The following is a 26,936-nucleotide window of genomic DNA, read 5'->3' on the forward strand; positions in this document are numbered from 1 at the left end:
ATAAATAAATAAAATCTTAAAAAAAAAACAAGGGGCGCCTGGTGTTCCCTCTCTCACTGTGTCTCTCTCTGTCAAATAAATAAATAAAATCTTTAAAAAAACAAACAAACAAAATGGACAATGTTTAAAAGATTCCTGCTTAGAAATGGTGAATTGAAGGTGATAATGCAAGGATAAACAAATAGCAAGAGAATAGCAGAATTGACACTTATATTTATAGCTTGTACTCCTAGCTCTTTGTTAAACACATTAGGAGGTTAAAAACAATGGTTGTCAGTAGTAAACCCACTAGCAGATGTCTGAAAATAAGCAATCTGTTCAAGATAAAGTTGTTTTTTTTTTTTTTTTAAGATTTTATTTATTTATTTGACAGAGCGAGAGAGCACAAGCAGGGGGAGTAGGAGAGGGAGAAGCAGGCTCCCCGCCATACAGGGAGCCCGATGTGGGGCTCGATACCAGGACCCTGGGATCATGACCTGAGCTGAAGGCAGATGCCCCAGTTTTTTTTTTTAAAGTAAGCTCTGTGCCCAGCATGGGGCTTGAACTCATCACCTGGAGATCAGGAGTTACATGTTCTACCAGCTGAGCCAGCCAGGTGCCCTAAGATAAAGTGGGTATTTTAAGTAACTGCTTTTCAAAAGAAACATGCTATGGAGAAAGCTTTTTTTTTTTTTTTTTTTTAAAATTTTTTATTTATTTGAGAGAGAGAGAGAGGGAGAGAGAGCACATGAGGTGGGGGAGGGTCAGAGGGAGAAGCAGACTCCCTGCCGAGCAGGGAGCCCGATGCGGGACTCGATCCTGGGACTCCAGGATCATGACCTGAGCCGAAGGCAGCTGCTTAACCAACTGAGCCACGCAGGCGCCCCAATGGATAAAGCTTTTTATTTTTTATTTTTTAAAAGATTTTATTTATTTATTTGAGAGAGAGAGAATGAGAGAGAGCACATGAGAAGGGGGAGGGTCAGAGGGAGAAGCAGACTCCCTGCCGAGCAGGGAGCCCGATGCGGGACTCAATCCAGGGACTCCAGGATCATGACCTGAGCCGAAGGCAGTTGCTTAACCAACTGAGCCACCCAGGCGCCCTGGATAAAGCTTTTTAAAAACCAGTTATTTAGAAATGTTTCCATATGTGATTTTATTGCTAAAATATTTATGTTAATAACTTTGGGAATGCTTGTTTTTGCTTCTAAAATCTTTAAAACACCTATAACTTTTTTTTTTTTTAAGATTTTATTTATTTGACATTGAGAGAGACAGCAAGAGAGGGAACACAAGCAGGGGGCGTGGGGGAGGGAGAAGCAGACTCCCTGCTGAGCAGGGAGCCTGATGCGGGGCTCGATCCCAGGACCCTGGGATCACGACCTGAGCCAAAGGCAGACGCTTAACGACTGAGCCACCCAGGCACCCCTAAAACACCTATAACTTGATTCACTTTTCAGTTTGTACTAAAAAGAAATGTGCAGCTGTCCACCAGAATATGTACACAGCAATGTTCACATCAGCTGTCATAATTGCCAAAAACTAGAAATGAACCAATGTTCATTAAAGTTCAAAAAACCAGATTAAAAAAATAAAAGAATGTTTTACATTTGCCCTCATTTACCATTGTCAATGCTTTTAAGTAGATCCAAATTCTACCTGGTATTACTTTCTTTGTGCCTAGAATTCCTTTTTTTTTTCAAGAATTTGTCAGCACAAGCAGCAGGGAGTCTGATATAGGACTCCATCCCAGGTCCCTGGGGTCATGACCTGAGCCTAAGGCAGACATTTAACTGACTGAGCCACCTGGGCATCTCTCTCTGCCTAGATTTCCTTTTTTTCTCATAATTGCCTATTGGTGGTGAATCCTCTCTTTTATAGGAAAGAAGATTTATTTCTTATATTTGAAAGATTAACTTCATTAGCTATAGAATAGGTTGATAATTTCTTTCAGTATTTTAAAAATACTGCTTTACTATCTTCTGGCTTGCATTGTTTATAACAAGAAGTTGGCTATCGTTCTTATATTTGTTACTATGATTATAAAAGTATCTTTTTCCTTTGCCGATTTTATATCTTTTTTTTTTTTTTTTTTAAGTAGGCTTCATGCCCAACATGGGGCTTGAACTCACCACCCTGAGATCAAGTCAGATGTTCTACTGACTGAGCTAGTCAGGTGCCCCTGTGGTTTTTTATCTATCACTGGTTTTCAGCAAATTGACAAATACTTTGGTGTATTTTTCTTCATGATTCTTTTGCTTTGGGTTTGTTGATTTTTGGATCTGTGGATTTATACTTTAGCAAAATCAGCAAGGTTTCTGCCATCGTTCGTTTTTAAAATTTATTATTATTTTTATGGTGTTTTATTTTTGCCATCATTTCATTTTTTTTTTTTTTTTAAGATTTTATTTATTAGAGAGAGCACGGGCAGGCAGAGAGAGGAGGAGAAGCAGACTGCACTGAGCAGGGAGCCCGATGCAGGGCTCAATCCCAGGACGCTGGGATCATGACCTGAGCCGAAGGCAGACACTTAACACACTGACAGACTGACCCACCCAGGCACCCCTCATTTTTTTTTTTAAGATTTTATTTATTTGAGAGAGAGGGAGGGCATGAGCACGGGGAGGGGCAGAGGGAGAGGGAGAAGCGGACTCCCCACTGAGCAGGGAGCCCAATATGGGGCCAGACCCCAGGGCCTTCGGGACCACAACTTGAGCCCAGACGCTTAACCAGCTGAGCCACCCTGGTGCCTCTGTCATCATTTCTTTGTTTTTTGTTTTTTAAAGATTTTATTTATTTATTTGACAGAGACCGAGATAGCGAGAGCAGGAACACCAGCAGCGGGAGAGGGAGAAGCAGGCTTCCCCTCGAGGAGGGAGCCCGATGTGGGACTTGATCCCAGGACCCTGGGATCATGACCTGAGCCGAAGGCAGACGCTTAACGACTGAGCCACCCAGGCGCCCTCTTTGTTTTTTTTTTTTTTTTTAAGATTTTATTTATTTATTTCACAGAGAGAGCACAAGCAAGGGGAGTGGCAGGCAGAGGGAGAAACAGGCTCCCCACTGAGCAGGGAGCCCAATATGGGGCTTGTCCCAGGACTCTGGAATCATGACCTGAGCCGAAGGCAGACGATTAACGACTGAGCCACCCAGGCGCCCCTGCCATCATTTCTTTAAATACTTTCCTCCAGCCCTTTAAATATTTCCTTTCCCACCTCTATCCCTTCAGGGACCCCAGTCCACATGTATGTTAGTCTGCTTAGTGTTTCAGACTCACGCAGTTCTATTTTTAAAAAAGTATTTATTGCCTGGGTGGCTCAGTCGGTTGAGCGTCTGCCTTCGGCTCAGGTCGTGGTCCCAGGGTCCTGGAATCGAGTCCCGCGTCGGGCTCCCTGCTCCGCGGGGAGCCTGCTTCTCCCTCTCCCACTCCCTCTGCTTGTGTTCCCTCTCTTGCTGTGTCTCTCTCTGTCAAATAAATAAAATCTAAAAAAAAAAAAAAGTATCTTTAGAAAGAGAAGAGGGGAAGGGCAGTGGGAGAGGGGGAACCTCAAGCAGACTCCACAATGAGTGTGGAGCCCACCATGGGGCTCAGTCTTACGACCCTGGGATCATGACTTGAGCTGAAATCAAGAGAGATTTGTCGGTCACTTTACTGACAGAGCCACCCAGGCACTCCGAAGTTCTATTTATTTATTTAGTTATTTATTTTTTAAGTCTTTGTGTTTTCATTTTGGAGTTTCCACTGCTGTCTTTAAATTTCTAGTAATTTTCAGAGTCCAGAGTGCTAACCATTACACCATGGAACCGCCACTAAATTTCTAGTAATTTTCGGGCGCCTGGGTGGCTCAGTCGCTAAGCGTCTGCCTTAGGCTCAGGTTAGCCCCACATCGGGCTCCCTGCTCTGCGGGAAGCCTGCTTCTCCCTCTCCCACTCCCCCTGCTTGTGTTCCCTCTCTTGCTGTGTCCCTGTCAAAAAAAAAATTTTTTTTTTCTAGTAATTTTTTTCTGAGTCTGATTGATCCTATCAAGTGTATTTTTGTCTTCGGAAGTGTGATTTGAGTCTTTACTTTTTTTTTAAATACCTTTTATTTTTCTCATGCTCGTGCTTTCCTTTACATTCTTGAACGTGTGGACTACATTTAAAATAATTGCCTTAATGTCCTTGTCTAATTTTATCATCTGTGTCCTTTCTGGGTCTGTTTCTATTGATGACCTTTTTTTCACTATGGATTTTAATTTCCTGCTTCTTTGTTTGCCTGATAATTTTTTCACTTACATAACTTATCAGACATTGTGTGGTTTATTGCTGAGTGCAAAAATTGAATATATTTTGATGTTGGGATGCAGTTACTTGGAAATAGTTCAGTCCTTTTGAGGATTGCCTTTAAGTTTTGTTAGGCAGGCCTGGAACTTAACTCTGTCACTAAACGGTACTTGCCGTGTGGTACAGGTATTTCTACCCTGACTATTGGGAACGTGAGTTATTTTAGACCCTTTGTGATCTCTGAAGATTGTTTCATCTTTGCTTTTCTAGTAACTCTTACATAGGCCTCAGTAGTTTTCTCATGTAGAAGCTGATCAGTAGTTAGTCAAAGACTGAAGGGAACCTTCTGCAGATATCTGGAGCTTGCTATCTCTTCTCCATTCTGTTCTGTAAATTCTAGCCACCTAGGCCTCTCCAAACCCCAGACTCTTGTCTCAATTTTATGAGACAGACTTCTTTTGAGTTTCCTCTGTGCTATGGACAAAATTCTCTAAGCAGTAAGTTGGGGACAGTTATGGGACTTACCTCATTTGTTTCCCTTCTCTTAGATCAATGTCCTGTGCTACTAGCTGTTCAGTGTTTGAAAACTGATGTTTTATGTTCTTGGCCATTTTTTTTAGTTGTTTGAGGTGGGAGGGTGAATCTGGTAACTGTTAACTTCCCTCATGGCTAATAGTGAAAGTTACATAGTACTGCACCTCACCCCTCATCTGTGTGGGGTATAAAACATTGTATTTTTGTTGCCACTGGAGTGCCTCAATATTTGTAGCGTGTATATACAGCATTTTTAGTGCTTATATTCTATTTGGACATTTATGTTACTACCACATTGTGTGGTCTGTAGACTAGTATTGGTGGTCCGTAGACTAATAGTGGTTTGTGAACTGTTTGTTACTGGTCTACAAAGAGATAAGTATAAAAATTTGGAGTAAGCATTATTTAATAAAAATTCACCTGATGGGGTACCTGACTGGCTCAGTTGGTGGAGCATGTGACTCTTGATCTTGGGGTTGTGAGTTTGAGCCCCATATTGGGTGTAGGGATTACTAAAAAAAAAAATAAAAACAGCAAGGAGTGATTGTTTAAAAAAAAAAATCTGTTGTACACTGGAAATAAAAAATCTGGTCCTTTAACCACAGGTAATTTGAGAAGCTTGTGTTAGAATCTGGCCAAAATAACCCCTTAGTGAAGCTATTTGAACGAACAGGCTATTACAGAAAGTGTTTGTAGATAAGGATCAAAGGCCATCATTCCAGGTTTCTGGGCAGATTATGTGCTTTACCTGCAGCTAGAAGTACTGCCTTTTATTTTTTTATTTTTTTATTTTAAGGATTTTTATTTATTTATTTATTTGACAGAGACAGCGAGAGAGAACACAAGCAGGGGGAGTGGGGGAGGGAGGGAGGGAGAAACAGGCTTCCCGCTGAGCAGGGAGCCCGATGCGGGACTCGATCCCAGGACCCTGGGACCACGACCTGAGCTGAAGGCAGATGGACGCTTAATGACTGGGCCACCCAGGCGCCCCTGAAGTGTACTGCCTTTTAAACTGTGCTTCATCCCTGTGGCTCTAGCTATGGAGTCTCTGCTTATTTTCAACCCAGTTTTTTCCCCATTCTTCAGGGTTTTTCATCAAACTTGTTGACCAGTATAATATTCACAAAAGGATTAGGAGTTCGAAGCAAAGATTTTGGATTCTGCTGAAAGTAACTGACAACTTTTTTTTTTAAGATTTTATTTATTTGACAGACACAACGAGAGAGGGAACACAAGCAGAGGGAGAGGGAGAAGGCTCCCCATGGAGCAGGGAGCCCGATGCGGGGCTTGATCCCAGAACCCTGGGATCATGACCTGAGCTGAAGGCAGACGCTCAACGACTGAGCCACCCAGGCGCCCCGTAACTGACAACTTTAAAAAATATATATTTTTGTCTTTAAAGCATGTTCTGGGACTGAGACTCCAGTATAGTTAATCCTCATGTGTCATTTAATCGCTTCTGCCTTTCTCTGTGTTTCTAAACAAGCTGTCCCCTCTGCTTTTTTTTTTTAAGTTTATTTGTTTTTTTTAGTGATCTCTACACCCAAGGTGGGGCTTGAACTCACAACCCCCGAGATCAAGAGTCCCTTGCTCTACCGACTGAGCCAGACAGATGCCCCCTGTCCCCTCTGCTTTTTTAACTGTTTGGTTGGAGACTGTCTGTCTCCAGTGCACACAGTAGGTACTAAAATTAAAATGTCTATTAGATTTAATATTTATTGAATAAGCTGTTTTTTCATTGATCATTTGTTTTTGTATATATTGCATGTGTTATCTCTTCATAAATTTGTTACAGCTAAACAAGAAGAAAGCCCAGTTGTAGAAAACTAATAGACTCCATTCTATTTGTGTTGTTTTTAACCTTGTGGAGAGTTTTCAGTAATTGTCCCCATAGGAGATCCCTTTTATCTTCTATAGCTTCTGTTCTCCTACTTCTTTCTTGCAGTATGTATTCCAATTCTGAGTAGTACTTGGTAGTAAAGTACCTGTAGTAAGGTTGCCTCTTTCCCCACTGTACTTTGCTCCATTTTACCAGTTTTGTTTTTTAAGTAGGCTCTGTGCTCAGTGTGGAGCCCAACGCAGGGCTTGAACTCAAAACCCTGAGATCAAGACCTGAGCTGAAATCAAGAGTCTGACACTTAACCAACTGGGCCACCCAGGCGCCCCTCTCTATTTCACCAATTAACAGCATTCTCAAATCGCATTTGAGATCTGGTGTGCTTTGGGGGCACATTTACAAATGATATATGTCCTTTTCTGGGTATTACCTTTGGGATATATGTGAAAAGTGATGAAAGGGCAGGTAAAAATGACAAGGATTTTTTTTTTTTAAGGTTTTATTTACTCATTAGAGAGTGAGAGCACAAGTGGGAGGCGGAGGGAAAAGCAGACTCCTTGCTGAGCAGAGAGCCCCACGTGCGGCTCGATCCCCAGACCCTGAGATCATGATCCAAGCCGAAAGCAGATGCTTAACTGAGCCACCCAGGCGCCCTGTTTTTATTTATTTATTCATTCATTCATTCATTTTTTTTTTTTTTTTTTAGATTTTCTTTATTTGACAGAGAGACACAGCGAGAGAGGGAACACAAGCAGGGGGAGTGGGAGAGGGAGAAGCAGGATTCCCGCAGAGCAGGGAGCCCGATGTAGGGCTCCATCCCAGGACCCTGGGATCATGACCTGAGCTGAAGGCAGACGCTTAACGACTGAACCATCCAGGCGCGCCCTGTTTTATTTATTTATATTTGTTAAAGATTTTATTTATTCATTTGAGAGAGAAAGAGAACACAAGTAGGAGGCAGAGGGAGAAGCAGACTCCCTGCCAAGCAGAGAGCCCCAAGCAGAGAGCCCCCCAAAATGCCAAGGATTTAAATGAATACTAAGTGCACGGGGTCAATCTATAGCATTCCCATATAGTAACTTAAATCAACCATGTCTTTAAACCTATCTAAAGTACAACCGTATTGTAAAGAAATTGCAAATACAAGTGTATTGTAAATTTTTCTCACTTTATTTACCAATTTAAAAAAATTTTTACGGAAGATTTATTTTAGAGAGGGTGTGACTGGGGGGAGAGGCAGAGGGAGAGGCAGAGGGAGACAGAATCCCAAACAGACTCCCTGATGAGCTTGGAGCCTGATGCAGGGCGATCCCATGACCATGAGATCATGACCCTAGCCAAAATCAAGAGGTGGGGATGCTCAAACGACTGAGCCACCCAGGTGCCCCTAATGTTTTTGTACATTATTATGAAACATGTTGGGGCGCCTGGGTGGCTCAGTTGTTAGGCGTCTGCCTTCAGCTCAGGTCACGATCCTGGAGTCCTGGGATCGAGCCCCCGCGTCGGGCTCCCTGCTCAGCGGGGAGCCTGCTTCTCCCTCTCCCTCTCCCCCTGCTTGTGTTCCCTCTCTCACTGTGTCTCTCTCTGTCAGATAAATAAATAAAATCTTAAAAAAAAAAGGGGGGGGGGCGCCTGGGTGGCTCAGTCGTTAGGCGTCTGCCTTTGGCTCAGGTCGTGGTCTCAGGGTCCTGGGATCGAGCCGCGCATCAGCCTGCTTCTCCTTCTCCCACTCCCCCTGCTTGTGTTCCCTCTCTCCCTGTGTCTCTCTGTCAAAAAAATAAATAAAATCTTTAAAAAAAAAATTAAGAAACATGTTAAATTTATAGAAAAGTTGCAAAAATGATATAAAGAAGTGTTCTGATTTTCCCTGGAGTCCCCATATTTGCTTTACAATTCGTTTTTGCATGACTGTAAGTATACATGACTCTAAGTCATATTAGATATAGCTTCGTTGCTTTCTGGCACGAAAGCCAAACTCACCTTTGTAGTTGACCTGCCCAAGCTTAGAATCTATTATTTTTCAATGGAGTCTTGGTTACTTTTAGTGGGAAATGGATTTTTAGGAGTATAGTCTGGGTGCCTAAGGGTGGGGTACTCATTGCTACAGAGTTGGTCATTATTTCTAAATCTTTAATATATTATTATTTTTTAAGATTTTACTTATTTATTTGAGAGAGAGAATGAGAGAGAGAGAGCATGAGAGGGGGGAGGGTCAGAGGGAGAAGCAGACTCCCTGCCGAGCAGGGAGCCCGACGTGGGACTCGATCCTGGGACTCCAGGATCATGACCTGAGCCGAAGGCAGTTGCTCAACCGACTGAGCCACCCAGGCGCCCTCTAAATCTCTTCAGTAAACACAACTATGAAATTTTTTTTTAAGATTTTTTTTTTTAATATTTTATTTATTTATTTGACAGAGACATAGTGAGAGAGGGAACACAATCAGGGGGAGTGGAGAGGGAGAAGCAGGCTTCCCGCCGAGCAGGGGGCCTGATGCGGGGCTCGATCCCAGGACCCTGGGATCATGACCTGAGCCGAAGGCAGACACTTAATGACTGAGCCACCCAGGCGCCCCTGAAATTTTTTTTCAAGATTTTATTTATTCACTTGTCAGAGAGCACAAGCAGGGGGAGCAGGGGGAGAGGGAGAAGCAGGCCCCTTGCCAAGCAGGAAGCCGGATGTGGGGCTAGATCCCAGGACCCCGGTACAATGACCCGAGCCAAAGGCAGATGCCCAACCGACTGAGCCACCCAGGCGCCCATGAAATGTTTTAAAGATGTTTATTAAAACTTTTCAAAAGTGGGGCGCCTGGGTGGCTCATTTGGTTTAGCATCTGCCTTCAGCTCAGGTCATGATCCCAGGGTCCTGGGATTGAGCCCCGCATCGGGCTCCCTGCTCAGCGGGGAGCCTGCTTCTCCCTCTCCCTCTGCCTGCCTGTCTGCCTACTTGTGATCTCTCTCTCTCTCTCTCTCAAATAAATAAATAAAATCTTAAAAAAAACAAAATCCTTTTCAAGAAAACTGAATGCTCTTGGACACTTTGCTTTTTTTTCTTTTTTTAAAGAACATAAACTTTATTTTTAGTGAGTTTAATAGAATGTGAGGTTTTTCAGGAATGCATATGCTGTATTATAACAGATACTTTGCTGTTTTCCACCTGATCATAAACTCAAAGCTAGGATGTGACTGTTTTGTTCACTGTAGTATATCTCATACCTAGCAAATAGGCATTTATTTATTTATTTATTTATTTATTTATTTATTTAAAGATTTTATTTATTTATTTGAGAGAGAGAGAATGAGAGACAGAGAGCACGAGAGGGAAGAGGGCAGAGGGGGAAGCAGACCCCCTGGCGAGCAGGGAGCCCGATGCGGGACTCGATCCCGGGACTCCGGGATCATGACCCGAGCCGAAGGCAGTCGCCCAACCAACTGAGCCACCCAGGCGCCCCGCAAATAGGCATTTATAACAGATACTTGAATGATTAAAGATTAAATTTGATTATATATGTATACATATATATATACACACACACACACACACACACACACACATATATATATATATACAGGTTCCAATAGTATATATTATATTACTTTTAAGATCTTTATATCTTACCGGGCATTTAATAAATGGTAGCTCTATTATGGCTTTATATTTTTCTTTATTTAATTTCCAGGCTTAAAATGGCCTTCCTTTTAATTACTTTTCCCTTAATTTTTCATTACAGGATTGAAGAAGATGCTCCTGCTCCTTCCACCTCTGCAGATAAAGTGGACAGGTAAGATTATTTACAGAGTAGTTAGATTTATATCTGGAACATAAACTAAGAACTATATAATTTAAAGGCAGTATTTTATTTATTTATTTAGTTAGTTAAAGATTTGCTTTATTTATTTGATAGAGAGAGGAAGCACAAGCAGGGGAGTGGGGGGCAGATGGGAGGGAGAAGCACACTCCCTGCTGAGCAGGGAGCCTGATGTAGGGCTCAATCCCAGAACCCTGGAATTGTGACTTGAGCCGAAGGCAGACTTAACTGACTGAGCCACTTAGGCGCCCCAAAGGGCAGTATTATTATTATTATTATTATTTTTTTTTTTTTTTTAAAGATTTTATTTATTTATTTGAGAGAGAGAGAATGAGAGACAGAGAGCAGGAGAGGGAGGAGGGTCAGAGGGAGAAGCAGACTCCCTGCCAAGCAGGGAGCCCGATGCGGGACTCAATCCCGGGACTCCAGTATCATGACCTGAGCCGAAGGCAGTCGCTTAACCAACTGAGCCACCCAGGCGCCCAGGGCAGTATTATTTTTGATAGATAACAGTTAAGACTGAATATTGAGGGGGCGCCTGGGTGGCTCAGTCGTTAAACGTCTGCTTTCGGCTCAGGTCAGGAGCCCCGGGTCAGGCTCCCTGCTCCATGGGAAGCCTGCTGCTCCCTCTCCCACTCCCCCTGCTTGTGTTCCCTCTCGCTGTGTCTCTCTCTGTCAAATAAATAAAATCTTGGGGGGGGGGGAAATCTTGGGAAAAATAAAGACTGAATATTGAGGTACTTGTCTGTAATTTAAAGTATGGAGTCCTGACAATGATGTCTCCAGGTTTTTCACATTTGATTAAAATATTAGAATTAAAAGTTCTGCTCCTTATTCGTTACATGCCTGGCAAATGCTAACCTGTTCTTTCTTTGAATACTTCTACTGATTTAGATCTCTATTTTGTAAGGTTGCCATTTTCAATTTTATGTTATTCTAGTTTAAAAGTTTTAAATTTTATATTGGGCCCACATCTACTTCCACATAACTTCCCCTCTTGATATGACTATGGTTCTGAACCTGAGGTACGCATAATAATTAACTAGGATGCTTATCCAAAAGGTAGATTTATGGGTTGCATCCCTAGAGATTTTATTTGTTAAGCTTGAGGTAGAATTCAGGCTTGTGTGTTTTTTAAAAAAACTTCCTGATAATTCCTAAGTTCACTTAGCTTGACAATCACTATTCTAAATTCTGTTTATTCCTTCTTCTGCAGAATATCTGCAGGTTTTTATTGACTATTTTTTGTAAATGCATATATACATATATATGCTATTCACACACACACACACACACACACACACGAAGATTTATTTATTTGGGAGAGAGAGTACGAGCATACCAGTGGTGGGGAGGGGCAGAGGGAAAGAATCTTCAAGCCGACTCCCCACTGAGCATGGAGCCTGTCTTGGGGCTGGATCCCACAACCCATGAAATGATGACCTGAGTTGAAACCAAGAGTAGCTGGACACTTAACTGAGCCACCCAGGCGCCCCTATATATATATTTTTAAAAGTTAGCTCTACAAAAAAAAAAAAAAAAGTTATCTCTACAGCCAATGTGGGTCTTAAACGCAACAATCCTGAGATTAAGAGTCTCATGCTCTATAGACTGAGCCAGCTAGGTGCCCCAGTTTTATGGTTTTCAGTCTATAATCCAGGGATACCTGGGTGGCTCAGTCAGTTAAGCATCTGTCTTTGGCTTAGGTCACAATCCCAGGGTCCTGGGATCGAGCCCCGCATCGGGCTCTCTTCTCAGTGGGGAGCCTGCTTCTCTCTCTGCCTTGGGCCCCCACTGCTTCCCTGCTTGTGCTCTCTCTTTCTCTCTGATAAATAAATAAATAAATAAATAAATAATAAAGTCTATAATCCACTTGAAGTTAATTTTTGTATGTGGTGTGATAATAAGGTTGAGGTTTACTTTTTTGCACGTGGATATCCAATTATTCCAGCACCATTTGTTGAAAAGATTATTCTTTCCCCATTGAATTGTCTCGGTACCTTTGTCAAAATTTCAAGTGGTTGTATGTGTGGATCTGTTTTTGTACTCTGTTCCATTTTATCTATTTGCGTTTATTTATGTCAATTCCACATATTGAGATCACTGTCTTGCCCTGTCTACCTAAATGTTTCTTTTCTTTGTTCATGTTTTGTTTTGTATTTTAAGATTTTATTTATTTATTTGACAGAGAGAGACACGGTGAGAGAGGGAACACAAGTTGGGGGAGAGGGAGAGGCAGGCTTCCCGTGGAGCAGGGAGCCCGATGCAGGGCTTGATCCCAGGATCCTGGGATCATGACCTGAGCTGAAGGCAGACACTTAACGACTGAGCCACCCAGGCGCCCCCACCTATATGTTTCTTGATTTATTTTTCTTAGAGGTAGTATAACTTGCTGTATGAATATATGGTTCTTTCATGATTTTTTTTTGTTGCTTAATTAGCAAATATTTGTAGTAACATACAATATAGGCTTTGTGAGTAGATAAACCTTTTAAAGAAAATCCAGTAAAGCTCTTGAATGTTGCTTTATGATTTCTTTTGCTTTTATAGTGATAAATGTGAGTTAGCTAAACCTTGCTGGAGTGGTCAAAGGTTTAAAGAAGTTAAAATACAATGGTTTATAAATGTAACAGGTATTTAAAAAATGTTGATTTTAAAAAGTATTTGACATTTGAAAAATACCACTTTTCTTGCAGTCTGGATGTGGATAATGAAGCTAAGAAACTGTTGGGTTTAGGACAGAAACATCTGGTGATGGGGGATATTCCAGCAGCTGTCAATGCATTCCAGGAAGCAGCTAGTCTTTTGTAAGTACTGTGTTTTGCTATGATGTGCTATATTGTTTGTTAAAAGGTTGTCTTTTGGGTGGGGGTGGAGTTTTAAAAAATTGGATGCTTTTCATGTGCAAGTTTATTCCTGTAACTAACGATAAGACTTGCATATCACCGTGTATTCTCACTTTTTTCTTTCCCTGAGTGAGGTAGTTTGTTTTTCAGTCACCAGTAATTAGGGTGACCAACTCATCCTACTTTGTTCTGGGACTTTTTTTTTTTTTTTTTTAATTTGACAGAGACACAGCGAGAGAGGGAACACAAGCAGGGGGAGTGGGAGAGGGAGAAGCAGATTTCCTGCGGAGCAGGGAGCCCGATGGTGGGGCTGGATCCCAGGACCCCGGGATCATGACCTGAGCCGAAGGCAGCCGCTTAACGACTGAGCCACCCAGGCGCCCCTAAAATCTAAGTTTTTAAGAATAACCAGAAACATACTTCTTAGCTTATTTTCTTACCAGGTATCTAGAGATCAGTATTTTCACTGTCCTGCATTTAAGGATATTTAGGGGGAAAATTTGAGATGCATTATTCTAATCTAGTAGATTATACTTAACATGACCCTCATAATACTTTGTGCTTAGTTTCTCTAGTTATTCTTACTAGGCGGTAAAGGCCATTAGCTGGCCTGACTTTGCATGACTTCTTCCAGTCCTTTCCTTCATGAAAACTAGTCTCCTTACTCTATGTAAAGTACCTCCTCCTTTCCATTTATCACACTTGTGATTTGTTTCTCTTTCCCTCTTTCCTGTCTAGATATTAATAGCTAAAACTTAGGTATAGTGCTGTTTGTATTTCTAAGCATTGTTTTAAATACTTTCACGGGCATTATTAATTCAATTCTTAGATCTTTGAACAGTTCTTAACATTTCTATTTTATAGATGAGAAACCTAAGGCACTGAGTATAAAGTTTATACAGCTAGTTAAGGTTTAGTGGTAGGATTCGAACACAGGCAGTCTGACTCCAGAGAATAAGTTCTTACATCTAATAACATGATGTCTTTCCATATACCTCATTCATCCTTTAGGTCCCTGCCAAAGGTCCTTTAACTGTTCTGGCCTGTACTGACATTCATGTCATAGCAGGAGAAATACTATTAATGTAGTTTGGCTCTGAGATTATATACTATAACTGCAGCAAATTGTTATCACTTGGAACATATATATATATAGAGAGAGAAAGACCAGGTAATATATTAACTTCATATATTGTGTGTGTGTGCGCGGGTGCACGCACCCACATGCTTTTTTTTTTTTTTTTTTAAAGTAGGCTTCATGCCCAGCTTGGAGCCCAACATGGGGCTATGTTTGTTTGTTTTTAAGAGATTTTATTTATTTATTTCACAGGGCACACAAGTAGGCAGAGCAGCAGGCAGAGGGAGAGGGAGAAGCAGGCTCCCTGCTGAGCAGAGAGCCCGATGTGGTGCGGGGCTCGATCCTGGGACTCTGGGATCATGACCTGAGCTGAAGGCAGACACTTAACTGGAGCCACCCAGGCGCTCCTTGTTTTTTTTTTTTTAAAGATTTTATTTATTTGACAGAGAGAGATAGAGCAGGAACACCACAAGCAGGGGGAGCAGCAGAGGGAGAGGGAGAAGCAGGCTTCCCGCTGAGCAGGGATCCCGATGCGGGGCTCGATCCCAGGACCCTGGGATCATTAGCGATTGAGCCACACAGGTGAACCCCCCCTTGTTTGTTTTTACAGATTTTATTTATTTGAGAGAGAGAGAGGGAGCAGGAGCGGGAGGAGGGGCAGAGGGAGAGGAAAAGCAGATTCCCCGCTGAGCACAGAACCTGATATAGGGCTCAATCCCAGGACCCTGAGATGACGTGAGCCGAAGTCAGACGACTCAGCCACCCAGGCACCCCGCAATGTGGGGTTTTGAACTCACGGCCCTGAGATCAAGACCTGAGCTGAGATCAAGGGTCAGACCCTTAACTGAGTCACCCAGGTGCCCCATACATTGTTTTTTAAAGTCCCTTTGAACTTGACTTGAAAGCAAGAAGAGAGGGGAGTATTGGTTTCCTAGAAGGATGTGTCACTGAAGAAATATCATTTTATAATTCAGAGAACTAGAAATAAGTATTTTTGATTAAATGTTAATTCAGGTCTTATTAGATGTTTGTTCTCTTTGTAGAGGTAAGAAGTATGGAGAGACTGCTAATGAGTGTGGAGAAGCCTTCTTTTACTATGGGAAATCACTTCTGGAGTTGGCAAGGTACGTCTTTCAAGCCGCAGGGGTTTTTGTTTTGTTTCTTTAAAGGTTTATTTATTTGAGAGAGATGGAGCGGAGGCGGGGGGTGGTGGAGGGAGAGGGGGAGAATCCTTCGGCAGAAATTCCCTGTTGAGCTTGGAGCCTGATGTGGGGCTCCATCTCACAACCCTGAGATCATAACCTGAGCCGAAATCAACAGTCTGACTTGTTTTTAAGTAGGGTGTTTTGTATCACATTAATGGTCTATTTAAAACTTTAATAAGTTTCTTTGCTTTCCAAGATTATTTACTAGCTTTGCGATTCATATGAGCTGGGTGAGTCTGCTTTTACTAAGAAGGGGGGTTTTAGAAGGAACATGAAATATTGATGGAAGGTTTGGAAGGCACTTGATGTAGATTAAACTTATGCTTTTTTAACTTTTGAGGTCTTTTTTTTTTTTTTTTTAAGATTTTATTTATTTATTTGAGAGAGAGAGACACAGTGAGAGCGGGAACACAAGCAGGGAGAGTGGGAGAGGGAGAAGCAGGCTTCCCGCTGAGCAGGGAGCCCGATGCGGGGCTCGATCCCAGGACCCTGGGATCATGACCTGAGCCGAAGGCAGACTCAACGACTGAGCCACCCAGGCGCCCCATCTTTTGGGGTCTTTAGGAGAAGAGTTCTTTTCTGTTAGTGAATGGTCATAATTTATTTTTGGACCATAAAGTCCAATATAAGAGAGAGAACTTTTAAAAGCACTCTCGGCACAAAACAGTCATCCTTAACAAGGACTTAATGAAGGACGGTTTGTAAATAGTAGCATATGAAAATGTCTAGTAAATAAAACCAGTGGTCTTTTTTTTTTAATTTTTTTTTTTAAAGATTTTGGTTTTTTTGACAGACACCGTGAGAGAGGGAACACAAGCAGAGGGGGAGTGGGAGAGGGAGAAGCAGGCTCCCTGCTGATTAGGGAGCCCAATGTAGGGCTTGATCCCAGGACCCTAGGATCACCACCTGAGCTGAAGGCAGATGTTTAATGATTGAGCCACTCAGGTGCCCCAAAACCAGTAGTCTTAACTAACTATTGGAACGTTGTTGTGTATTTTCCACTGGAGTTTATTAACGAGAACAAAATATTTTGAGGGTACACGAACTAGCAAATGTTTTGTTGCTCATTTACACTCAGTTCTGGTAAGTTTTCTAATTTTGTAGATCATCCTGATTTGTCATGAAAGTCTTTCCAGAATGCTTTAAAGCCAACTAAAGAAATATGGGTGGATGCGAAGCTTGGGAAATATTATCGCCCTATTGTAAAGCGAATATATATTGATCTTATCCTTTTGACAAGAATCATTAGTGCTTTTTAGGTGGTGGGATGAAGGGTATGCTTTTTTCTTTCAGTGCTCTTACTGCCTTAATTTATATTAGTTTTGATCACTGCTTTTCTTCCATGAATACTTAAAGTTTATAATCTCTGCACTTGATTGCTTTTCGGTCTTAGAAAAACTGTTAGGTTCTAGCCATCATACCTTTAGTGTTTTCTCCTTTTGTTCTCCTAGAATGGAGAATGGTGTGTTGGGAAATGCCCTGGAAGGTGTGCATGTGGAAGAGGAGGAAGGAGAAAAAACAGAAGACGAATCTCTGGTAGAAAATAATGATAACATAGATGGTATGTGGAGTTGCCTGTGACATTCAGGAGATGCGACGTATATTTCTTGTGTACAAGTGATGGGACTAGGGCTCTCCCTATCCTGGATGGTCTCTCCTAAGTTGTCTGGGGTGATACATGCATCTGGTGGAGACTACAGTGGAGATAGCCAATTACTGAAACTGAGAGCAGGCTTTTATAAAAGGAAAACTTAATTTCCCCAATAAATGTGGTTATTTAAATTGTTATTTTAAATACCTAACAAACTTAAATATTTTTTAATGCAAATTTTAAGTCTGTGCAGCTCAGTTATTTTAATAGCAGTGCTTTTGGAGTCTTTTTACATTTTTTGTGTCTAAGAAAATTAAATGTTAAATTCTAAGTGGAGTTTAGCTACTAGAGTTTTACATATTAGATGGAGGTTTATAATGTTTAGAGGAGAGCATAAAGCTTGGCATCTCTTAACATAATCAGAATGCTCAAGTAAAACAATATCTCACTTAAGGAGCTTGGGTTTCCTTTGCAATAAGTTGCTCTGCTATCTGGGACTTTTCCCTTTGCTTTTTCTCAAAGGGACAGATAATTTTTAGGCCAACTGCTAAAATTTAAGCCAGGCTGTTTGAGGTTTTAAAGGGAATGTATTTTTAGTTTCCATTTATGCCTTGATCACTAAATTCGAAGACATGTTTATGCTTCATGTTCTTTAACCATGTAGAGGAAGCAAGGGAAGAGTTGAGAGAACAGGTTTATGACGCCATGGGAGAAAAAGAAGAAGCAAAAAAACCAGAAGACCAGTCTCTGGTAAAGCCTGAAATTGATAAAGAGCAGGAGACTGAAATGGAGAAGGGTGGAAGAGAAGACATGGATATAAGTGAGCCTGCAGAGGAACTACAGGAAAAAGTTGAATCCACTCCAGATCAGTTAACTGAAACCACTGAGGCAAAAGAAATAGCAGCACCAGAAGGACTGAATGAAGCCAAGGTCACTTCTGGGAAGCCAGAACAGGAAGTACCACATGCTGGGGAAGGAAAATCAGTTTGTGGAACTGATGTCCAAGAAGAATGCAGAGAAAAAGGAGGTCAGGAGAAGCAGGGAGAAGTAATTGTGAGCATAGAGGAGCAGCCAAAAGAAGCTTCAGGAGAGCAGCCTGTTACAACTCTCGAAAAGCAGAGTACTGCAGTGGAGGCAGAAGCAGAGCCTATAGATTCAACAGTCAAGCCAGTGGATATGGGTGGGCATGAGCCAAAGGAGCAGGTAGCTGCCTCTGAAAATGAGCCAGGAAAGGCTGTTCTTGAGCAGCTGGTAGGGCAAGAAGTGCCTCCTGCTGAAGAGTCACCAGAGGTGACAATAGAGGCTGCAGAGGCCTCAGCTGCAGAAGCTGGGTCAGAAGTCTCTGAGAAGCCTGGGCAGGAAGCCACAGTTCTCCCTAAGGATGGTACAGTCAATGGACTGTCAGCTGCAGGAGGTCAGACTCCTGTTGAACAACAGACTAATGCAGAAGGACTGACAGAAACAAAAGATGGCTCAGGACTAGAGGAGAAAGTCAGGGCAGAGTTGGTTCCTAGCCAGGAGGAGACTAAACTGCCCATAGAAGAGTCTGAGGCAGCTGGAGATGGGGTTGAGACCAAGGTAGCCCAGGGGGGTACTGAGAAGTCCCCTGAAGACAAAGTTAAGATAGCTGCTAATGAAGAAACACAAGAGAGAGAAGAACAGATGAAAGAGGGTGAAGGTAACCGGGATATGCAAGAGCTGCAGTGGGTGGAGTACATTTCTGGATTTGACTCACTAATCATGGGTAAAAGTCAGCCTTCCATTCAGGATTTTCCGTCTGCCTTTGGATTAGGAAAGGGCTAAATGAAAATGGGGATAGTTTAAGAAGATTGTGATAAGTTGAGCAAGTTAAATCAAAAGCAAGTCTTCAGCTGGCTTATAAACTAACGCTTTTACTAACTGCAAAATAGGCCTTCTCTGTGATTTCTGAGACTTGGCTAGCTATCAGTAACTTGTACCATACTAGCCAATAGAGGTGGATGGGGGCTGGTGGGGTAGGTAGGGAAATAGTGGGCTAGGCTGGCAGAGAATGCTGAATGGATGTTCACTTGCATGCCTCTGGATTATTTAATTTACTGTTCACATGGTTCCTATTCTCTGCTTTAGGAAGCAGGATTAGAGCAGTAGAATCCAGTGAATTGGTACACTTAAGCAGGCATGCCATTTAAATGAAGGCAGTTAATCACAGTGAAAGAATTCTGATGACCCTCTTACTTTTAGTCTTCAGGAAGTGTTTAGAGGCTTATTTACATTAGTTTTAAATTAGCCCCCTCCAAAAGATAACAAAAAACTTAACCATTAGCCCTCTTGCTGCTTTCCCCCTCATTTCATGCTTGCTTTGGCTGCTAAACTGAAGGTTTTGTTACTTAGAACGTTATAAAGTGTGGATGCTTTGCGTAGTATTATTGGTCTAATTTTGATTCAATTCCATCAAGATGTATAAGCCTCTAATTAGCAATTACATAATTGGCACGTCTGACTTGAGTTGTACTATCATTTGAGGATTCTACTGTCTGTAAGGCTCATCTAATGTTGGTATTAATAACCACAGGTATATTTTAGTTAATAGTTATCACTTTGTATAATTGACAGACTAAGAGTTCTGTTTAGTTTTAGATTTTCAAAGACCCACTATCAGTATTTGCAGCTCATTCTGGTAAACTACATTCTACCTATGTGCAGGTCCTTGTACTCCAGCCAGCGTAGGCATGGTAACTAGAAGTGAATTGGCTAAATGGTAGCACTATTGGGCTGCTTGTTGGGTTTTAGGAGTTCTTTATGGAAAAAGCCAGGACTGAATTCTTCAGTTTTTAAAAAACTACCATGTCTTAAAATTAATGATAGTGCAAAGTTAGTCAGAAGTTCTGCTGGCTCTTTTAAGTTGGACTTTGAATAATAAGCTACAGTAGAGAGGTCCTATTTCTCCAGTTCAAAAACTATTCAGTTGGATCATAAAGCAACATTGTTACAGCTCTCCCACATACTTTTTTTTTTTTTTTTAATTTATTTGACAGAGGGAACATAAGCAGGGGGAGTGGGAGAGGGAGAAGCAGGCTCCCGGCGGATCATGGAGTCAGATGCAGGCTCGATCCTAGGACCTGAGCCGAAGGCAGACGCTTAACAACTGAGCCACCCAGGCGCCCCCACATACATTATTTTTGATTCTAAAATAATACTATGTAGTAGGTAGTATTACTCCACTTAGAGCCATGAGGAAATTGAGGCTTAGGGGTTCTGTTACTTGTTTAGGGTCAAACACTAAGTCATAGAACTAGAATCAGACCCTAGATCTGACATGAATGTATGTTCTTCCCAAGCCTACCTCACAGTGAGGAAGGTGACTTTTTATCTCCTCCCTGAACCGACCTCTTATCAGAAACTTTTTGGTCACTGTTTTTTTTTTTTTTTTTTAAAGATTTATTTATTTATTTGAGAGAGCGAGAATGAGAGAGTACATGAGAGGGGGGAGGGTCAGAGGGAGAAGCAGGCTCCTTGCTGAGCGGGGAGCCCGATGTGGGACTCGATCCAGGGACTCCAGGATCATGACCTGAGCCGAAGGCAGTCGCTTAACCAACTGAGCCACCCAGGCGCCCCAAGAGTCAGATTCTTAAATGACTGTGCCACCCAGGCGCCCCTCTGGTCACTCTTTTTAAAGTACTTATAAAAGCCTAGGAGTCATCAGTTGCATTTTTTTTTAGTATGTGCCCTGGGTACGGTGCTACTCATAAAGAAGGTACAGTTTTCCATATTTTACAAATGAAGAAATGGCAGAAAGAGCTTAAGTAATTTGCCCTGGTCACACAGCCAATATGGGGAGGGCTGAGGTACCCAAACCTTCTGGCTCCAAGGCCTAAACTTATTTTTTTTTTTTTTTTTTTTAAAGATTTTATTTAGGGGAGCCTGGGTGGCTCAGTCGTTAAGCGTCTGCCTTCGGCTCAGGTCATGATCCCAGGGTCCTGGGATCGAGTCCTACATTGGGCTCCCTGCTCGGTAGGAAGCCTACTTCTCCCTCTCCCACTCCCCCTGCTTATATTCCTACTCTCGCTATCTCTCTGTCAAATAAATAAAGAAAAAAAAATTTTTTTAATAGATTTTATTTATTTATTTGACAGAGACACAGCGAGAGAGGGAACACAAGCAGGGGGAGTGGGAGAGGGAGAAGCAGGCTTCCCGCAGAGCAGGGAGCCTGATGAGGGGCTTGATCCCAGGACCCTGAGACCATGACTTGAGCCGAAGGCAGCCGCTTAACGACTGAGCCACCCAGGCGCCCCTAAGGCCTAAACTTTTATTCTCTGTGCTCTGTTCCACTTTATGTGGCAGCACTAGCCTGCAAAAATCTTATAAGTGGTTTTCTCTCTCAAATTTTTTTTTTTGTAATTTTATTTTTAAGTAATCTCTATACCCAATGTGGGGCTCAAACCCATAACCCTCAGAACAAGAGTCACATTCTCTACTGACTGAGCCAGCCAGGCACCCCAGAGGTTTTCTCTTAAAATCCCATTTCTTACCACCTCTCGGGCTGTCCATATCCCTAATAAAGATAATTGGTCTGTTGTTTTATAAGTGTTATGCTAGATATGATTGGTAAGTGAACAGAGTTTTTAAATTGTGGGCACAGAGCTTGGCCATACTGTACTGGCCAATCTGTAGTGTTTACCTGACTTAATCCTCTGGAAGGGCTAGAATAACCAGAGAATCAGCAGATTGTCTTTACTTTGTCTCTAAGAGGAATTTTTCTTCTTTGCGCTGTTCTGTGCCTTTAACTTTTGAACAGGCTACAAATCAGAGAAATGGTATAAAGCTGTGTATCCATTTTTCCAAAGGATGGTAATAGGCATGCTACAAAGAAGATTCCATTTTAACAGATCACTTCACTGAGGACATCAGGGCATTCCCATTAATACCTGGGTATAGGTTACCAGGTTGGAAAGTGTTGTTTTAAAGTAATGGCTTTCTCATTAACCTAACTTTCTTTTCACCATTCCATGAAGGTAGTACAGATTTCTCAAGGGAAACAAGTATTTTTCTCAGATTATCATAAGAATTTTATTTTAAAAATTTGATGTAAAACTCAGTAAGATTTTAATCTAATTAGATGTCACCTGGCATTCTGGTATAAGTAGGAATAGATACCAGATTATTTAAGAATACAGACTAACAATACACATTTTGTCAATTTTTCCTACAAATTAGGAAGGTAAAATGTTTGTTTCATAGATTTACCTCATCTGTCTTGAGAATGGGCCTCATTGTCAGAGTTAATAAAACCACCCATCTAGTCTGACAGAGTACTAAGTATACAGATAACTTGGAAATTCGGGTACAGAAAGATAATGGTGTATGATGGTGGGTATTTATTTCAGAAGCACTAAATTATATGGTCAACAGGGGAAAAGTGAGTCATTTGATAAAAACTGTTTGCTATAGAGGTCAATTAACTTATAACTGGTTCTTAGAGGAATTTTTTTTTTTTTTTTAATTTTAAGTAATCTCTATACCCAGCATGGGGCTCAAGCTTGCAACACTGAGATCAAGAGTCTCATGCTCCACTATCCGAGCCAGCCAGGCGCCCTTCTTACAGGACTTTGTTTTACTAATTTATAATGTTCAGGAATTTTCTGTGCCTATTCCCATTCTTAAGCAGTATTGCTAAAGATAAAAGTCCTTTAGCCTGACTTCATGGCTCTAAGGCCTAATTGCATATTTATGTTCCCATAATAGCTTGTTAAGAGACGGTATTTGAGCTCTTTTGCTTGCGTTAAAAATGTTTAATGAAAGGTGGCAGAGGTAGGCGCATTATACCCAATTCATGAATTGTTACGTGCCCCCAAAAGCCCATGTTTAATCCTATGACATTCTGAACTTTAAGTGGTGCGTAGAGCTATTTATTAGCAGCCTGTCCTTAAAGGCAGTTGACTTGTGAATATATGTCAGTATGGTGAAATAGAGTGTCAATATGGCTGCAAATTTTAACATTATACTGGAGTAAAACAATTGGTTGTGGTACTGCTTACTCAATTCTGTACATGCTAGAGCTGGCTGGAGTCTGTGGCATGCTCATTGGTGAGAGTTGGTAAGGACTATGCTTTTCTCTCCACAGCTGTGTTGTGGGAAAGCTAGTCTCTTGAGCATTCTTGCTCTGAATGGACTGGGGTAATTTAACTTTTTGTACTTTCTCAGCATGTTAGTGTTATATAACAAATGGCTGCTTAAAGACACCAGGAACACTGGCTGAGTTCTTCAACTGCTTCTGGCTAAGTATATGGGAGTTTCTAGGATAAGAGACTACAGTAGTTAATCTGTCTTGATCTGAATGATCCAGACTGTCTTTTAGATGAGAAACGTTCAGCCTTCTGATCATTGAAGGTGTAAACCACACACTGTAAGATTATACAATCTAAGTCTAGGCTACACTTGAATTAGACTGTAATCACTGGCTTTATATTAAGTTCAAATATTAACTGACTTAGCATCTGGCCTGTTCTACTCAGAATATAGGTTGACAGGCATTTATTGGAATCTCTGACTACTTAGAAGGAAGATATCCTTAGTATTCTCAATACTGAGGAATTTTTGCTTGCAGAAACTGAAGGCTCAGAAGAGGAGGATAAAGAAAATGACAAGGCTGAAGAAACACCAAATGAATCACTTCTTGAAAACAAGGTAAATTATTATTTGTTCAGTATCATCTTCTTATTGTAGGACTGTAGCTTAACTAGAGTAGGTGTGATTATCATAGTCATTTCTTTCTTTCTTTTTTTTTTTTTTTAAGATTTTATTTATTTATTTGAGAGAGAGAGAACACATGAGAGGGGATAGGGTCAGAGGACAAAGCAGACTCCCTGGCGAGCAGGGAGCCCGATGCGGGACTCGATCCAGGGACTCCAGGCTCATGACCTGAGCCGAAGGCAGTCGCTTAACCAACTGAGCCACCCAGGCACCCTGTCATAGTCATTTCTTGGTTAGGGATTGGGGACTCTTTGTTCATGCCTGGAATACACAGATCCATTTAATCCGAGGATGTTCTGATGGGACCCAACACGTCACTGTTAGATATCACTGACATAAGGTGATGACTTTGGATAGAAGGATTATAGGGACCCATTCTGTAGGTTTTAGGGAGAAAGTCCAAATTTTGAATCATGTGTTTTTTTATTTTTTAAGCTGTATTACACATTTAGATTTGTGATCTGAAGATTCCTGTCTTATACTTCTGCCTAATACCAATGATTTGGATATACTTTTTAGTCTCTTCAAGAAAATGAAGAGGAGGAGATCGGGAATCTAGAGCTTGCTTGGGATATGCTGGATTTAGCAAAGATCATTTTTAAAAGGTAATACTTTTCAGTGTTTCTAGGCTTAGGTTGGGAGTTTGGAACTTGGAAGTAGAATATCAGTTAGGTTTGGACAAATGCTATTAAGGTTTCTGATCATCTTTTCCTTCTTTCAGGCAAGAAACAAAAGAAGCTCAGCTTTATGCTGCACAGGCCCATCTTAAACTTGGAGAAGTTAGTGTTGAATCTGGTAATACATTTTCCATTTTACTCTTTAATGTGCCCCCCACCCCCCCAGTTCTTCCTCTAATTCCTTAAAATTCAGCTTGATTGATCATAGGTTATGGGCAATTGGCTTTTTTTTAAAGATTTTATTTCTTAGAGAAAGCACAAGTAGGGGGAGGGGCAGAGGGAGAGGGAGACAAAGGCTCTCTGCCGAGCAAGCAGTCTGATGTGGGGCTCCATACCAGGACCCTGAGATCATGACCTGGGTGGAAGGCAGACGCTTAACTGACTGAGCCACCTAGGCACTCCTGGCAATTGGCTTTAAAAAGACAGTTGGTTTGGGTTCCTATAGTTCCTAGAATAGTGAACCATTTCTTCTGAAGTCTCTTCAGTAGGGTTTTTTTTTTCCCCCCCTCCCCAGTTAGATATTTTGTTTATAGTCTAGTGTCCTGGAGATGCTACAAAGAAATGTCATTTAAAATAGGAGAGCATTCCTGTAGAATGATCCACAATTTGGAAGTATTATATATTAAATGCTGTCCATTTGCTTGCTATTCTTTCTCTTTTCATTAGAGAATTATGTCCAAGCTGTGGAGGAGTTCCAGGCTTGCCTAAACCTGCAGGAGCAGTACCTAGAAGCCCATGATCGTCTCCTTGCAGAGACCCACTACCAGCTGGGCTTGGCCTATGGGTATAACTCTCAGTACGATGAGGCAGTGGCACAGTTCAGCAAATCTATTGAAGTCATTGAGAACAGAATGGGTGAGTGAGCATCAGCTATTTGACGATAAGCTTGACTGGATCTGGTAATCGACAATATGAAAAAAAAATGGATCCTTTGGTGGTAACTATTACTGATCACTTCAGCCTGTTCTTTGTAGCTGTACTAAGTGCACAGATGAAGGAGGCTGAAGGATCATCTACTGAATATGAGAAAGAAATTGAGGAGCTGAAGGAACTGCTACCTGAAATTAGAGAGAAGATAGAAGATGCAAAGGAGTCCCAGCGTAGTGGGAATGTAGCTGAATTGGCTCTGAAAGCAACTCTGGTTGGTTTGGTTTCCTTTTAAAGTTTTGATAATGGCATGGTTGATACTGTTGGAAGACATCATGGTATTAATGTTCTGTTTGCCTAGGAACCGTGATACGGTTTCCAGGGAGTTGGTGGTCAGAAGGAATGTGTGAATTTATCTAGTTAGTCCTGTTAAGTAGTATAATGCTTAAGAGAATATGCTCTGGAGCCAGACTGGGTTTAGGTTATATATCTGCTACTTACTATGTGTGACCATGGACACGTTACTTAACATTTCTTTGCCTTAGTTGACTCATCTGTAAAATGGGGGTAGTAGTATCTATGTTAAAATACTTCTGACAGTACAAATAGTATTTGCTTAATAAATGTAAGCTATTCCTTCCATCTCTGAGAACTCCTCTGTATAGACAGCCGCCCCAGGTGATGAGGTGGATGGGTTAATTTAGTATTTACCCTGTGCCTAAGCTCCTGGTTTGGGGGTGGCAAGTGCAGGTAGAGGGGGGTGGAATGATACTGCTAGTATATGGAGGCCCACTAGTATTTGAGGTCTTAAATAGTTGTTTGGATGGTAGGTACCTGTTGTAGGTGTGTGGGTGACCTGGTGGGTTCTGTCCTGGGACCCACTTGGGTCTGTCACCTCTCGCACAGGTGGAGAGCTCTACTTCAGGTTTCACTCCTAGTGGAGGAGGCACTTCAATCTCCATGGTGAGTATTCAGGTGATTTTTGTCACTTAATATTAGGCTTTTCTGTGTCCTGTCTAGTTGTACATTGCTAACAAAGTCCTTTTTGTCAGGTTACCAGTAGAAAATCAACGGATGGTGCTTCCTCATCAAATTGTGTGAGTGATATCTCCCACCTTGTCAGAAAGAAGGTAAATCTACATGTGGTCATTTCTTTTCTGTTTTCTTTCCAGTTTGCTTTTTCTTTTCTTTTTTGCTTCAAATGATACACCAGGAATACATTCCTTAATATTTGGTGTAATAAGACATTCATTTTGCAGAGTTGGTGAGGATTTGAATGAAGGTAGTTTTCACTTGACTATGTCTTCTAACAGTTTTCCAGGCCTCTTTTGGCTCAGGACTATAAGGAAAGCAGCTGAGAAGAATCGGCTCAGCTTGCGGGTTTTCTTTGACAGTAGTCATTCGGCAGCAGACCTGCCGATACTCCTAGGAGTCCATCTTCTGCCTATAATTACAGTCGTTTTTTCCTCTTGTGGGAGACTGATTCCTTTGTGTCCTAATTCATAAACTTGGGGTTTGGTTACT

The 26,936-nt window shown here is 41.6% G+C and overlaps 1 protein-coding gene across 2 annotated transcripts in view; it reads left to right on the top strand.

Moving 5' to 3' along the window:
* LOC110575264 (nuclear autoantigenic sperm protein) overlaps nucleotides 1–26,936 on the top strand; it is a 43,728-nt gene that overhangs the window by 15,425 nt on the left and 1,367 nt on the right. The window contains exons 2-13 of one of the 2 annotated variants that reach the window (XM_044914496.1): nucleotides 10,342–10,392; nucleotides 13,116–13,226; nucleotides 15,387–15,467; nucleotides 17,000–17,109; nucleotides 17,804–18,817; nucleotides 23,723–23,802; nucleotides 24,388–24,473; nucleotides 24,590–24,663; nucleotides 25,212–25,400; nucleotides 25,520–25,686; nucleotides 26,319–26,375; nucleotides 26,465–26,542. In XM_044914496.1, coding sequence (XP_044770431.1) covers nucleotides 10,342–10,392; nucleotides 13,116–13,226; nucleotides 15,387–15,467; nucleotides 17,000–17,109; nucleotides 17,804–18,817; nucleotides 23,723–23,802; nucleotides 24,388–24,473; nucleotides 24,590–24,663; nucleotides 25,212–25,400; nucleotides 25,520–25,686; nucleotides 26,319–26,375; nucleotides 26,465–26,542 — 2,098 coding nt within the window. The remainder of the gene's footprint in view (nucleotides 1–10,341; nucleotides 10,393–13,115; nucleotides 13,227–15,386; nucleotides 15,468–16,999; nucleotides 17,110–17,803; nucleotides 18,818–23,722; nucleotides 23,803–24,387; nucleotides 24,474–24,589; nucleotides 24,664–25,211; nucleotides 25,401–25,519; nucleotides 25,687–26,318; nucleotides 26,376–26,464; nucleotides 26,543–26,936) is intronic. The other variant, XM_021684264.1, reaches the window with a different exon arrangement.

The sequence above is a fragment of the Neomonachus schauinslandi genome, chromosome 4, assembly GCF_002201575.2.
Source record: "Neomonachus schauinslandi chromosome 4, ASM220157v2, whole genome shotgun sequence".
Taxonomy (NCBI): Eukaryota; Metazoa; Chordata; class Mammalia; order Carnivora; family Phocidae; genus Neomonachus; species Neomonachus schauinslandi.